This window comes from Saccoglossus kowalevskii, chromosome 1 (genome assembly GCF_978046115.1).
Source record: "Saccoglossus kowalevskii chromosome 1, keSacKowa6.1, whole genome shotgun sequence".
NCBI lineage: Eukaryota > Metazoa > Hemichordata > Enteropneusta > Harrimaniidae > Saccoglossus > Saccoglossus kowalevskii.
The window spans coordinates 18,061,918-18,079,121 of record NC_140641.1 but is presented as its reverse complement, the minus strand read 5'-3'; the positions used below and the strand labels follow the sequence as shown (position 1 = coordinate 18,079,121).

Here is a 17,204-nt window from a genome sequence, read left to right as displayed (position 1 = left end):
AATGGCCGCCTCCACGACCTGCTGCGCTCGGCAAATTTCCGAAATGTAAACAACGGTGCGGTACGAAAGTATGGCGCATTTGTGGCGAAAACCTCTAAAAGTCTAACCGACTTCCGCTGGCAACATGGGAGTGAAGGGGTTGTGGCGGTTGCTAGAGTCAACTGGACAACCAGTCACGCTGGAATCCTTGGAAGGAAAGATTCTTGCTGTTGGTATCCTTTGTTTTGATCGGTGTCAGTCTTCCGCCGGCATTTCTGACTGTTTCCGTGGCGTTTGGGGTCCAGATATAGAGATCATTCACAGTCAATTCGTCCCAATTCACATTCGTCCCAACACATTCGTCCCACAAGTCGATTTGTCCCAATTCACATTCGTCCCACGAGTCGATTCGTTCCAATTCACATTCGTCCCATTTCACATTCGTCCCAATTCACATTCGTCCATTTTATTTAATTTTTGGTCAGCATTACGATCTTGAGCAGGGTCAATTTCTATGCCAACTGTTACTGACACGCTAATTAATAACTCCACGTTGCGTGAACGGTGTATTTGTATTTATTTATTAACTAATAATAACTCTACGTTGCGTGTACGGTGTATTTGTATTAACTAATAACTTGAACGGTGTATTTGTATTTATTAACTAATAACTTGTACGTTGCGTGTAAGGTGTATTTGTTTTTATTAACTAATAACTCTACGTTGCATATAAGGTGTATTTGTATATAACGTCGGCAAAAACAGTGCGTGGGACGAATCGACTTTGGGACGAATCAACTTGTGGGACGAATTAACTTGTGGGACGAAACGACTTGGGACGAATGTGATTTGGGACGCATCGACCGTCCCCCATAAAGATAGGTCATTGTTTAGTCTGTTAGTATACATGGCAGCGTCGATGTACGCCGTTGTGTATACTAACTGACGAAGCCCAGAATGTATCCGGACCTAGTCCTACGTATACGGTATAGTTTTGTACGTAGGGCTACAGTTTTACATGTATAAGCTTAGATTGGTTAGGGGCCAATCCGAGCTTCTTAAAACTACAGCCTGTACTCCACGTATTTTTGCGCCCCTCTCTGAAAAGTTTCAGATTTCAAATGTTTTTGATTTTGAAAAAGGTTTTGTTGTAGAACAAGGATGCAGAGTTTCATGTACTTTGCTGATCAGGACAAAATTACTTGCACACTGTCATTTAGTTTATTTAAAACCACAGGACTAATATATATTATGAAGGATTTCTATTTAATGACAGTTTTCAAGTGGTGTCATATGCCTATATACCTCTAGTTCTTTTCATCAAATCAGGACGCTCTTTGTTTAAATTTTTTAGGGCTATTTAATGTTTCTTGAGAATGTTGATCATTATGCAGCTCATGGTTGTAGCAATAGCATCTACCTGCCACAATTGCAAAAAAACAATTGCTTTATATTGACTCCTCACTCTAACTTCTCTCAGTTATAATGCTAAGATATTGCACATGGTGTTTTAATGATTATTACAAACCCATATACCGGTACTACCAGATTAATCAGGTACTGGTAGTTTTCTTTGCAAAATTCCCGTACTGTCTGTAATCACAGTTACCGGTACTAGTAATCACGGTTTTAGTAACCGTGCTGTAATGCAGATCATTTCTGATCAGAGATTATGTTAACCTCATATTCTGCTTCTCGGATCCCCAATATTAGAGAAGGACCCCCAACTACAAAGGGGGCCATTTGTACACAGAATGTATTGCAAGTCCAGTTCATTATTTCTTTGGGACTTGCTACATGAAAATGCTAACGCAATCATTGTTTCTAATAGTATATATTTGAAACAGTAACCCACATAACTTTTGAATCAAAATGACAGATTCTGTTTTTTTTTTTTTTACATGGAGCAGTCACTCATTACTACTAGAACTATAAGGGCATTAAAATTCACTAATTTAAAAAACTATTGAACTAAGTCAAGTGAATATTTCTCCAACAACAAACCATATAAACAGGGAACTAAGGGAATGGCGTCCCTTCACTGTATTTAATCATATTTATTTATAACCTTTTTGTCATTGTCAACTTGACAAGAGATGTAATGATAAACGTAATTATCAATCAGGTGGTTTTGAAATAAACGACTAAATCAGGGTGATTATGCAAATATTTCTTAACTCTTCATGTATAGATATCAGCTTATGGTTGAATCAAGCTGTGAAGGGAATGAGAGGGAGAGATGGTAATCCTATTGCAAATGCACATTTGGTTGTTTTATTTAACCGAATCTGTAAATTACTGTTTTATCGTATCAAACCAGTGTTTGTGTTTGATGGTGGAGTACCATTGCTCAAGAAACAAACCTTGGTGAGTATGCAATATTAAAATTTTTTCATGAGTGCAGTGGTTTTCATGCAATTTGTGATTATTAGTCCTCGTTTGGACCTGTATCTTAGAAATACCTGGACCAATCACAATCAAACTTCACAGATACATCATACATGATATTATACATGTGCACATCAATTTGTTTCATGATGATTCAAGATGGCCGAATGGTGGCCATTTTTGTGCTAAAAAATCATCAAAATCAAGCATTGATGGAGAGACTTTGTTCAAACTTGGTACATATATGTACGTTGGATATTATGGAATCTTCATGCACATCATTTGATTTTTCAGATCTGATTTAAAATGGCCAACTGGTGTCCATTTTGTTTTAATGAATGCAGTTCTAGTGCCATATCTCTGCCATGCTTTGACTGATTATGTTCAAATTTTATATATTCATTATACATCATGACATAGATATATTGAGTTGGCTATCTGATTCAAAATGGCCAAATGACAGCCATTTTTGTGCTAAAAAATCATCAAAAATCAAGCATTTCTGGCATTCCAGAACTGGATCTTAGCGTTTATGGATGGGTTTTGTTCAAACTTGGTACATACATTTTTGCGTTCCTGATGCACGTCATTTTATTTTTCAGATCGGATTCAAAATAGCTGACATTTTGTTTAAATGAATGCGCTTATCTCTGACATGCTTAGACGGATTATGTTCACATTTTATATATTCGCTATACATCATGTATAGATGTATTCAAAATGGCCGACCGGTGGCCATTTTGTTTTAATTAATGCTGCTCCAGAGCAATATTTCTCAATATGGACAAGTACTTGTTTGATGATCACATACAAGATGTCAATAATTTTACTGTCATAATCAAACATTAACTTCTGGATCCATACTTCTGACATGTTTATGTTCCAACTATATTACTATAAACAAAACTATATATCTTAAATTTGATAACTAACGGGGACTGTGCCATGCATGGCTTGTTGTGTACATATTTGTAAACAGTGTATTTACTTGATGTTATATACGCCGCTGTGAAATCAAATGATTATGTAGGATCACACAGGAAACAGTGGCTACATTGTGAGTAATTATATAGCTTAGCTATAAAATTAGCAAAACAGTGTCTCATACTACAATAATGCCATTCTTTCTTGCGATCACAGTAATCGGCTAAGACAACGATGTAGTATTAACCATCACAGTATTTTACACATAATTTTATATTTCACAGGTTATTTTTGTACCACTTTCATTTTGCATCTGAAAACTCTTATTTAAAATCCGTGTGTGTACCCATTCTCTGTGTGTCCAGTTGACATCTCTGAAGCTGCATGATGAATGAAAATAGATTGACTTTATCAGTAACTAATATATTTTTTCAGGCTCTACGAAGTCAGAGACAAGATAAAGCTGTGAAAGAATCAAACAAAGCCAGACAAAAGTTGCTTCAAAATTTCCTAAAGAAGACTGCAATTACCACTGTTTTAGGAACTAAGTATGTACATGTGATTGTGTGTTCGGGGGAGGGGGAGGGGTGCATAGTTAGTATGGGTAGCTTGTTATATATAGTGATGGTTTACATGCCTTGTATAATGAATAATATTGAGGTATCACTGTACTTCTGATAAAAAAAAAAAATGAATGGCACTGCAGTATGATGAAAAAAAAACTTAATCTTTTAATCTATAATCTCACATAATCTATTGATTCAGTCAACATGGAAGTGATTATCTGTATTTGTTGTTTATATGTACATGTACCACAAAGGGTTAATTGACCTTGCTTTGACCATTGTTTTGTTTTATACCCACTAGTGTAGTGGCATCCACAAGTCATGTGATCATATCATCGCCATCTAAACAAACTGATATGTATGAACTACCAGCCATGAAACCATCACAAGACAACCTGTAAGTATTACTATGCTCGGTAAGAGTATTGTAAAAAACATATCACCACCGAAAAATAAAATCGCTGTCCTGGTTCGGGCCAATTTCTCGCTATCCGCTCATTTTCACAAGCCCAAATACCTCTCAATAGACTCTAAATAGTGAGTTCTAACAATATTACGAAAGCTGAATGCCACTTTCAGTCTAATGTGGTAGGCTTACAATATTATATATACACTGTACTGCCTGAATATGAATGACGCATTGTGTCAGTGTCAAATTATTTCAGAGCTTCAATCAGACTCAATCACAAACTTTAACCATTAGGTTCTCTCAAACTCTCAGTAAATAAATTTCCCTTTAGTAGAAGGTGTGGTCTCCTGAGTTGAGCCTGTGGTGAAATGTCTAACCTGCCATGCATGGCAATGTATATGGCAGTGTTACTATCTTTGTGCTTACATACTTTAGAATACTTTATTTTCGCTTTGAATGGAATGATTCAGTGAAAATAAGATCTAGTAAATATACCTTTTTTCCTATATTTTACATTAAACTTGTCAAAAATCAGTGAAAATAAATTACATACAAAACAGCCAAAAAGACTTTTCAGCGAAAATTAATTCCAGCTAAAATAAAGTATTTTACAGTAATAGTATTTGACAATTATATATATTGCTCAATAATTTGTTAATAATGACCAATTTGCATATTATTCAAAAGTGAGAGTGACAGCAGTCAAGACAGCTGGTCTCAAGACATACAGCAAGAACTTATTCAAGAACAATTTCAGGATATCAATGATATTGATATTCATTCGGAAAGTTTTCGAGCATTACCACTGGAAATTCAACATGAGTTATTAGTAGAAATGAAAGACCATAGGAAGATGAGATCTGTGACTTTAGTGAATGAGTTGCCAAAGGTAAATATTCTGACAAATTTACGATGTTGAACTTGACCAACATTTCAGATTAAGATTCATTTTCTAGTTTGAATCAAATATCTCATTGTGTTTTCTAAAAACTTATGAAATATGGTTTAAAAAACAATACAAATCAGGCTAATGCTAAATACTATGCATGGTTTAGCTTTTTACACAAATGTACCATTTAATATTTTAAAAAGCATTCTATTAAATAGTCTCTAATTAACACCTCAAAGTGTCTGTAAAAAGCTCTAATGTGTTTTTGGACTTTTGTGTTTCCCTAACCTTTTCACCACCAGACTTTCTCGCCCAAATTTCTCAGCACTTTTTCTTATATTCTTCAATATTTCTGGAAATTAACCCTAATTTTTAAGCCAACAGACAAAATTTGAATCAACTTTCAGTTTTTACTAAAAAAAAAATGAGGATTTTTTTCTGTCCCAATTTTCTGAAGAAAAATGCAGACTATAAACAGGACTATTTTATGAATTTGTGATAAAAATAGGGAATCGGTGGTGAAAAGGTTAAACAGATATGACGAAACACAGAATTATTAAATAAAAAATCTTTATCTGAGAATATACTACTGTCATTCACTCGAACCTGGATGTGAACCCAGAAATGAATTCAAATTTGGATTCAAGACTAACTTCAGCATCATGACATTTTTGCTTGTGTGTGTTCACTTGCTAGTTTTCTTCTCACATGCATCATTCCAAGCATATCAATACTACAGTTTCATAGCTTTGAATTTCATTTCTTTTCAGAAAGCCAATGATTTTTCAAGCTTTCAACTCGCTGGGCTGTTAAAAAAGAGCAATTTAAGTCAGCGACTTAACAGCATTCGAAAAGAAATGAATTCAAAAGAATCTGGTGAGACAGTTTCAATGCTGAAACATGATGTCCCTAATGAGACACGTGTGGAATCACGACGAGTCGTCTCAGCAAATGATCAACATTATATTCTCATTAAAGGGTTGAGTAACAAGAAAGATGTGGAGGACTCAAATGTGGATCAGGATACTAACGGTAAACCTGTGATCGCTGAAATGCCGATACAGAAGGAGTCACAGGATGAATTAGTTGTAATTGATTGTGAGCTGGCACAAGTAAAGTCAGTACAGGTAATTAAAGAAATTGATCCAAAGCATGTCTATGACAAGGATGTGATTTTTGACGGCAATAGAAAATCACCTGATAGTGACAAGGTTGAACTCACTGACAAAAATGAGAAAACTACAACTGGAAACCAATTGAACTTGAATACTGATCACGAATGTGAGGTTGTTGACCTTACAAAGGCCGCAACATATGATACACACAAAAACATTTACAATAAAAACTTAAGGGACATTGATAAAACAAACCAATCAGCTGATACTGCAGTGCACCCTGTGAAAATTCAGGAAGAAGTCCATGCAAAAAGAGACAGTTCAGCCATGTTCAAGAACATTGCTCAAGTGTCAGAGAAGGTAGATGTGGAAAATATCAACGGGAAGCTGATTGCACAACCAAATTCTGAAGAGTTGACCCTGACTTCAAAGCTTGAGGACCAGATGTATGAAGTTGTCAATATGAAACCTGAAGTTGAAGTTGTTAGTATGAAACCTGAAGTTGAAGTTGTTAGTATGAAACCTGAAGTTGAAGTTGCCATAATAAATCCTTACAATGAAAGCAGCTCTGAAGGTAATAATACAATTATTGTTCAAGTAAGAATCATTGAGGAGGTTTCGACCTAAAAAAAGGGTGGGTGACAAACAAACTGTCTATTGAGTTTATAAATGATTACTGAAAAGGGAGGTATGGAAAAGGGTGGCACCAATAATCTGCATTAACAGATTCCTGTAATTTCTTTATATTTATTTCTTTGAACACAATTGTAGGGATGGAAATATACATCAGGCGATACACCCATACAAGGCACCTTCCCAAAATGGTACAGAGAAATGAAGGTCACTAGAATAAACAAAATACTGTAAAATAATTAATTTTCACTGGGTTTAAATTTAGCTGATTTAGCATTTCAGGCATATTTATTGGGTTTTTAAATTCACTGTTTTATCATTTAGATAATGTGTTCTGTGCTAAATTTTACATATTCACATGACTGGGTTTTAATTTCGCTAATTTTCCAGTCAGCGAAATAAGCAAAATTAGAACCCAGCGAATAATTAACCCTTTTACAGTAGTAAACATGTACATGTACATGTATAACAATTCTAACATGTATAACATGAAACTAGCGTATGCCATAGTATACTGCATGAATAATAATTTCTTAGATCTTCTAATGTTCTCCTAACTCAATTTCCCTTCAGATGACTTGATAGAAGTTGTTGTCAACCCCTCAGAAGTTAGTTGCCATGACGACTTGTTTCCGGCTGAAATATTTGTTAAAGAAATAAAGGTGTGTGCCTCACCACAGCGTGAGGTAGCAGAAGTTGATATTTCACAGCAGTTTGGTAGAATACATGAAGTAGATGTGGCTAGAAAAGAGGACCAGAAAGAGGACGAAAAGGAGATTCTCGTCACAATTAGTGAAGAAAGTGATGCAAGTGCTCCCTCTCCAGTTGATAAATGGGCTGGTAAAACATTAGTAAGTACTGCTTTATTGCTTTTATTCATCACTCCGTGTGTATGTGTGGCATCTCTTCTCTGAAACTATCAGGGCATCAGATGTTAAAGTGCCACAATAAGTGTGCTTGTGCTTTTTCTGTTTGTGTATTCAGTTTTTTTATTCTTTTCAACTATATCGCATCACGTACACCATATATTCTCATATTTGTATCATAAAAACACTGCTGTAATATTCATAATTACAAAGAACTATTGTTTAAATCCCCCCCTCCTCCCTCTTGAGTGTTTCACTCGGATGTACCGGTAATTGGTAAAAATAGTTAATTTATGATATATATTGTACAGGAAGAAGTTGAAGCTATGGAGGTAGAACTTGACAATGAAGGGGTAGCTTTGATGGCAGAGAAAAATAAACAGGAAAGATTTGGTGCATCCATTACTGATCAGATGTATGTGGAAGCGAAGGTAAAGTACTGCATACTGATTCATTTTTGCAGCTCTCAGTTTTTGGCAATTTCTTCATTTGAAGGAATCTGTGAAAAAGATATTTCATGAAAGTCATTTTGACTCGCTAGGACCCCAGTAAAAGTCCTTGTGACTCCCTGGGACCCAGTGAAAGTCATAGTGACCTCCTAGGACCCAGTGAAAGTCATTGTGACCTTCTATGACCCAGTGAAAGTCATTGTGACTCCCTAGGTCCCCAGTAAAAGTCATCATGACCATATATGACCCAGTGAAAGTCATTGGAGCCTGTTGACAATGGTGAAAGTGTTTTCCAGACAAAAGAGTACGAGGCGTTAGTGGCTTCATCTCATGATTGATAATAGTAGTACATGAATCATCAATTATAATTGCTTGCTTACAAATGGTTTTGCTTCATACATGTAGGAACTGTTGACGTTATTTGGATTACCCTATATAACAAGTGTGCAAGAAGCTGAAGCCCAGTGTGCGTATCTCAACCTGACTGATCAGACTTACGGTACAATTACTGACGACAGTGATATCTGGTTGTTTGGCGGTAAAAGGGTCTATAAAAATATGTTCAATCAAAAAAAGTTTGTTGAATGTTATATCGCTGAGAATATTGAAAGACAACTGTGTAAGTATAGCAACCGGTTTACCCAAACACTGAAGGTTATGTACAGCTATTTATTTACAACTACCGGTATTTCACAAATGTTCATGATTTCAGAATTTTTTTGGCAATTGTGTAGCAACACTTCCTACAAATGGCTGACACTCATAGGTTTTCTTTCGAAAATTGAAGCAATAAACAGTACATGTGTAGTGTACATGTCCAATCACATAACTTCATAGACTGCTGTAAATTTCTTCATTTTTACTGCAGTTATGAAATAACATCAATAAAGCTGTTCATGATCAAACACTAAAATTATACTCCATAGACATAAATCCAATAAGCACAAATTTTAAAGAAAATTTTTTGAATATGGCCATTCTGTCCTGAATTTTTTTTTTCTGCAAATGTAGGAAATTTTTTTTCCCAGTGTTTTCTTCTACTTACAACACTGTGCATTCTCTAACCTGTTATATTCTCAAAGTTTAAATTTGGCATGTCACTAACTTATAACTTTCAACTTTCCACACTTTTCACAAATAAACCTAGTGAATAATTTTGTCTAGGTTTTTTTTTGATAAATGTCAAACCTGCAGACAATGGAAAATTTTAGGTTCAAATTAACTAAAAAGAATTCACAGAAAAATGTGGTAACAATTAAACATTGAAAAGGCTGAAAAGGGAAAATAATTTGAATTCTTTCATACAGTGGAGAAAAATTTGCCTTGATCATAGACTTTCCTTTGTGTAGTTTCACATTTAAAATGACTTTCGTTAAAACCTGATCTATTTGTCTCATATTCAGTGTTAAATCGGGACAAAATGATCCAGATTGCATACTTGGTTGGTAGTGATTACACAACTGGCATAACTGGTATTGGTGGTGTCACTGCCATGGAATTATTACATGAATTCGAAGGTGGTGATAAATTGGAACCATTAAACAAATTCAGGTAAGTGTAGTGTGTTAGTTGCTATGGTGACGTTATTTCCCCCTTCCCTTCAAATTTCCACTCTCATATTATAAATTACTCACCAAATATCGAATATCCAATGATAAGAAGGCAAATGTTCTCTTTGTGTGAGGGTATGAATACTTATATTCAGGCTGCAATATTTTTATCACATGCCTCCGAGTTAGTATGCATTGTATTTACTTTCCAAATCAATCACATGCAGTGATTAACCAATTATAACTGAACTTAAATCAAACTTTGCTGGTTCACCAAAAATCTCATTGTTTCTGTTCTAAACTATGTATTAATATAATTGCATGATATGATAGTTAAACTCGCATCTCATAAAGTGGAGTAGGTGAATTGAGTTCTAATCGACGATAACAGCTAATGCTCGGGGGTAGATGCCATCTGCCACCTCAGGTCCTGTGTAGGTGATGGCTTCTCGCATAATGGACGACTGCACAATGAAATACACTGTCAAATTATTATCGTGTATATTTACTTATCCATGTGATGGCTTCTCACATAATGGACGACTGCACAATGAAATACACTGTCAAATTATTATCGTGTATATTTACTTATCCATGTGATGGCTTTTCACATAATGGACGACTGCACAATGAAATACACTGTCAAACAATTATTGTGTATATTTACTTATCCATGTGATGGCTTCTCACATAATGGACGACTACACAATGAAATACACTGTCAAACTATTATCGTGTATATTTACTTATCCATGTGATGGCTTCTCACATAATGGACGACTGCACAATGAAATACACTGTCAAACTATTATCGTGTATATTTACTTATCCATGTGATGGCTTCTCACATAATGGATGACTGCACAATGAAATACACTGTCAAACTATTATCGTGTATATTTACTTATCCATGTGATGGCTTCTCACATAATGGATGACTGCACAATGAAATACACTGTCAAACTATTATCGTGTATATTTACTTATCCATGTGATGGCTTCTCACATAGTGGACGACTGCACAATGAAATACACTGTCAAACTATTATCGTGTATATTTACTTATCCATGTGATGGCTTCTCACATAATGGACGACTACACAATGAAATACACTGTCAAACTATTATGGTGTATATTTACTTATCCATGTGATGGCTTCTCACATAATGGATGACTGCACAATGAAATACACTGTCAAACTATTATCGTGTATATTTACTTATCCATGTGATGGCTTCTCACATAATGGACGACTACACAATGAAATACACTGTCAAACTATTATCGTGTATATTTACTTATCCATGTGATGGCTTCTCACATAATGGACGACTACACAATGAAATACACTGTCAAACTATTATCGTGTATATTTACTTATCCATGTGATGGCTTCTCACATAATGGACGACTACACAATGAAATACACTGTCAAACTATTATCGTGTATATTTACTTATCCATGTGATGGCTTCTCACATAATGGACGACTACACAATGAAATACACTGTCAAACTATTATCGTGTATATTTACTTATCCATGTGATGGCTTCTCACATAATGGACGACTACACAATGAAATACACTGTCAAACTATTATCGTGTATATTTACTTATCCATGTAATGGCTTCTCACATAATGGACGACTACACAATGAAATACACTGTCAAACTATTATCGTGTATATTTACTTATCCATGTAATGGCTTCTCACATAATGGACGACTACACAATGAAATACACTGTCAAACTATTATCGTGTATATTTACTTATCCATGTGATGGCTTCTCACATAATGGACGACTACACAATGAAATACACTGTCAAACTATTATCGTGTATATTTACTTATCCATGTGATGGCTTCTCACATACTGTAAAATGACTAATTTTCACTGGGTTTAAATTTCACTGATTTACCATTTCAGGCATATTCAGTGGGTTTTAAATTCACGGTTTCGTCATTTATATAATGTGTTCTATGGTAAATTTTACATATTCACTGTGTTTTAATTTAGCGCATTTTTCCAGTCAGCGAAATAAGCTAAATTAAAACCCAGTGAATAATTACCCCCTTTACAGTAATGGACGACTACACAATGAAATACACTGTCAAACTATTATCGTGTATATTTACTTATCCATGTGATGGCTTCTCACATAATGGACGACTACACAATGAAATACACTATCATACTATTATCATGTATATTTACTTATCCATGTGATGGCTTCTCACATAATGGACGACTACACAATGAAATACACTATCAAACTATTATCATGTATATTTACTTATCCATGTGATGGCTTCTCACATAATGGACGACTGCACAATGAAATACACTATCAAACTATTATCATGTATATTTACTTACCCATGTGATGGCTTCTCACATAATGGACGACTGCACAATGAAATACACTGTCAAACTATTATCGTGTATATTTACTTACCCATGTGATGGCTTCTCACATAATGGACGACTGCACAATGAAATACACTGTCAAACTATTATCGTGTATATTTACTTATCCATGTGATGGCTTCTCACATAATGGACGACTGCACAATGAAATACACTGTCAAACTATTATCGTGTATATTTACTTATCCATGTGATGGCTTCTCACATAATGGACGACTGCACAATGAAATACACTGTCAAACTATTATCGTGTATATTTACTTATCCATGTGATGGCTTCTCACATAATGGACGACTGCACAATGAAATACACTGTCAAACTATTATCGTGTATATTTACTTATCCATGTGATGGCTTCTCACATAATGGACGACTGCACAATGAAATACACTGTCAAACTATTATCGTGTATATTTACTTATCCATGTGATGGCTTCTCACATAATGGACGACTGCACAATGAAATACACTGTCAAACTATTATCGTGTATATTTACTTATCCATGTGATGGCTTCTCACATAATGGACGACTGCACAATGAAATACACTGGCAAACTATTATTGTGTATATTTACTTATCCATGTGATGGCTTCTCACATAATGGACGACTGCACAATGAAATACACTGTCAAACTATTATCGTGTATATTTACTTATCCATGTGATGGCTTCTCACATAATGGACGACTACACAATGAAATACACTGTCAAACTAGTATTGTGTATATTTACTTATCCATGTGTGTCTATTGTAATGAAACATAAATTCAGCTTAGTCATTTAAGTGTAGGTTACAAAGACACTCTTATGAGTGCAAACGCAATACAGCTCGCTACATTAAATTGGATTAAGTTGAAATATATATTTAAGAGTGACTGTCATCATTACAAATGTTTCTTCAATTTTTAAATCAAAGGTATGAATCCAATAAACCCTTTACAAAGGACATTTTCTGTATACATTAGTGTGTATCGTGATTGTACTTGATTTCGTAGTCACTCGATGTCATTCTACCGAATAAACAGTGTATTGAGCTACACACTGACTATTAGCAATTATTAGAAGACTCTAGGTGTCATCAAAACATCCAGCAATGTTTTTGTCACAAATTTTCTACCAATGTTATGTGTTACCATCCTTCTAATGTGTTTACATGCAGAGAGTGGTGGGAGGAAGCTCAGAAACAAGTCAAGCTTCCATCCAGTGAAACTAAAGTGAAATCCAAACTAAGAACTGTACAAGTACATAGTGGATTTCCTAATATCAATGTGAGAGAAGCATATATGAATCCAGCCATAGATGAATCAACAGAGGCTTTTACATGGGGTCTGCCAGACCTAACATCTCTAAGGGAATATCCTTTAATATAATTTTAATATAATTTTAATATAATTTTAATATAATTTTAACAAGTGAAGGAAATAATGCCATGTGATCTTGTTTCCCATCTTACAGCAAGTTGGCTTTTTGATTGCCTGACAGTTTGGAATTTGAAAAAATAAACAATCAAATGATTGATTTATTCTTGACTTGATGATCAGTTGATAGTTATGCATCCTGCTTTGAATTTATCATATTAACAGTAACCTTGTTGCATCGTATTTGATATGGGTCAACGTGTAAAACATAATGTGTACAATACTGTGGTATTTTAAAATTGTAAAACAATGATTGAAGCAATGTTATATCATTGAATTCTGGTAACCATACAGTGTGCTGTAGTAACAATTTAAATTTGTGAAAACAAAACCAAGGTTGTGTCAATGATGAATTATTATTTTTTTTAAATCAGCAGGGAAGCATTGTTGCCAATTTAAGTTACACCAATCAAAAATATTCTCATACTGATAGACCATTTTTCGTTCTCTGCGAGATCTAAAGGTATGCATGAAATAAAAAAAAAAAAAAGACATACAAAGGCATCATAGTGGCGTCAAACGTCTCGTGAGATTTGACGAACAGGAATGTATTTTACACATTTGATGGTGGTCAATTTCAATGAAGTAAGGGTATCTAAACACAATATTCCCCTCTCAAAGATCACCCATTTGACTTTGAGCTATAAATGTTGTTTATTTCCAGCAGATGTTCGGTCTGCATCTTTTAAGCAGCATGCAAGATCTTGCAGTTGAATGGAAAATAACTTATTGAAAATCACCTATAGTCAACATCTGTCAGTTGATAGTTAAATGTACACAGAATCTGATTTGATCCTTGTTCAAGTATTACATGTGATGGTCTTATTTATTTATCCTTAATTACCATTTGTTACATTTGCAAATGAGAAGCTTGGGTGGACTAAACTAAAGACCGATGAAGTGTTATTACCTGTGATGAAAAAGTTGCATGAAAAAACAGTAAGTATTGCTTGCGTATGTTTGAATGTCTTGAATACCCCACCCTAAAAACATGATTTTTCAAATGACCATTGTTAATATTGTTTGATACAGTGATGGGGGATATACCTGCCTAACTCATCCGTACTGGTAATCAAGAATATCATGGACATCAAATAAACTGATTTTATTGTCTTTTGTACTGTACTCTGTTGTAAAGGTGTGATCTTAACCACATTGTGCCCATTATTAACACCTCCCTTGCTGAAAGCCTCTATGGATGAACGGGGAGACCAGCATCACATTAATGTATTAAATGCTAGTAAAAGTAAAACAGTTATTGCTACTACAAGTACCGGGGGTATAGCCAATTTACAGTGTAAAATCACTATAGACATCTTGAGAAGCAAGATGCATATTTTTTATTTGTAGAGAAGGGACAGTTTGGTGCGGTTCGTATTTACTGCACTGTCATCATTTCACTTGATCGATCTGTACGATTCTGACTTGTACACAAGTTTGGAACTAGCTACTAAGACAAGATGAATGCTTGATAAAAATTTCTATGTGTCCCATTATTCTTAATTGCTGAGAATTCTTAAGTTCACGCCTTTTCAAGTACCCGCCAAAAGATTTCTCATATTTTAGGTTTCCAAATAGGGGGAGATATTAATGACTGACAAAAAAACCTTATTTATGTTAATTATGTTGTGTATATGCAAATAATACTGTATACTATGAGGTTATTATGAGGATACCTCTAAGTATGCACAAAGAAAGTACAGTAGCGATCGACGGCGTACTGTCGAGTGCATACTTTGAGGTATCCTCGTAATAACCTTATTATTATACATCTTTTACTTCCAAGGATACATCATGGGAATGTTGAAATCCAAAATGTTTAGAACAGAATCAGTGAACTTTTTTGTGTGGAGTCCGGTCAAACTCTGGTGGCAGCCACATTTGTTTTTATTATCAGATGATGCTTACATGCGTAATCATTCCATATTTGAAATTTGCATTTCCTTATATCGTAGGATGAAAATACCCCACAAAAGTACGACACGCTGCAACTTGCGGCGTTACGGTGACAGATGTATAATAATGTATTTTACTACTATGCTGTCATAAAGCTAAATTTAGGTCTACAAGGTATAATTATAGTCTATCCACATGTTATTTTTTGTAGACACAAACCAAAATGAATCACTATTTTCCTGTGGAGTTGAATGAACCAAGGAAAGTCAAGAGCAAGCGAATAAATCAAGTATTAAACAGACATCTGAGAGGTAACACAAACGTCCTTAAAAGAGCACTACCAAAAACATCAGTTGACCGTATGGATAAAGTCAAATGTAAGAAAGCCAAGAAAAAAACCGACATGAACAGTGAATCTAATAGCTCAGAATATGAAAGTGATACGTCCACTAAGGCATCACAAAGAACTCCTAGTACACGTGTCGCAGCTAAGACCAGAACTAAAAACAAAGGGAAAGCAGTCGCTAGAAGAACTTCACGAAAGACACGACAGGCGACTAGTAAAGCCAGACAACAAGTGACACTTGAAGTCAACTTGTCTGAAAGTAGCAGTGATTGATGGTTTACATTAAATTCATTGCAAATATTTTCACATTAATAAATATCCATACTTTTATAGACTTATTTATTTCCCAGATCATGCAATTTTTCAAATCCTTTTACTGTACATAGTTTCATTAACTATCCTCGTTACCATTTGAACACTAAAGTCAACTTTTCAAAAATCATAATTTAATTAATATTTTTCAAGATGTTTAACCGATTGGATATTATGTCTAAAATGCAATAGATTATTGAAAAATACTTCAAAATTTGCAAAATGTTTGTTCAATGGGTCGTAGCAAATTTATCGGCCTGTGAATGCTATGTAATCAAATATTATGAACTTTCACAAATGAAAAATTAAATTAATAATTTTTGTATTATTTTTTGAAAGTCTTTCACATGTGAATTAAAGCCATGAACTGAGGTGTGAATCAGTATTTACAGTCCCTGACTGGACAGTTAGGAGGCTTATGGATTTGGTTCTAGCACATTAATAAATATTGATTTGTGTCAAACATTCTGCTCATATCTTAAATTCACACTGACAATTTTATTATAGCACATCAACCAAAGTTGTGAATTCAAAATGACCTGCTGGCAGTCATTTTGCCAACAGACATTAGAGGGGGCTTGACATTTTCAATGGCCTGTAGACAGTTCCCACTACAACTAACCTGGCAAGTATGTATTGCTCATTGTTGGCTTTATGCAAAAGCAAACGTTCAGAATGAATTTGACAAATTTTGAGCCCTCTTTAGACATGGGACTTGCGTTTTGGAGACTATTTGCGTGTTCAAGAAACAATTAGCACTCTGGGAAAACATGTCAAAATAAATTACGCCAAAGTAAATTTCACATTATTACTAAATTGAAGGTATTGTTTGACTGACACTGTTATTCACTTCCTTTCAGACTATGAGATTGCAGTATTTTTTTTCAATAAAATACTGGAGTGTATAAATGGCAAAAGCTGGGTTGCTGCAAGTCTAGATGAATTTTTGAAGCGTGCAAAAACTATCCAGTTGTTTTGAATTTGTCAGTGTATGCACTGTATTTCTGCATTAGCAAAAGGTGCGTTGT

General features: G+C 34.7%; 1 protein-coding gene across 1 annotated transcript; it reads left to right on the top strand.

Moving 5' to 3' along the window:
• Position 1: 1 nt before the first annotated feature.
• On the top strand, positions 2 to 17,093 carry LOC100367993 (DNA excision repair protein ERCC-5 homolog). Its single transcript, XM_085499745.1, has 13 exons — positions 2 to 212; positions 2,171 to 2,346; positions 3,727 to 3,839; positions 4,159 to 4,254; positions 4,954 to 5,155; positions 5,926 to 6,844; positions 7,477 to 7,754; positions 8,081 to 8,200; positions 8,624 to 8,837; positions 9,622 to 9,769; positions 13,364 to 13,560; positions 14,479 to 14,561; positions 15,730 to 17,093. The coding sequence occupies exons 1-13, from the start codon at positions 125 to 127 to the stop codon at positions 16,135 to 16,137; spliced, it is 3,042 nt and encodes a 1,013-aa protein (XP_085355871.1). The 5' UTR covers positions 2 to 124; the 3' UTR covers positions 16,138 to 17,093.
• The last annotated feature ends 111 nt before the right edge of the window (positions 17,094 to 17,204 follow it).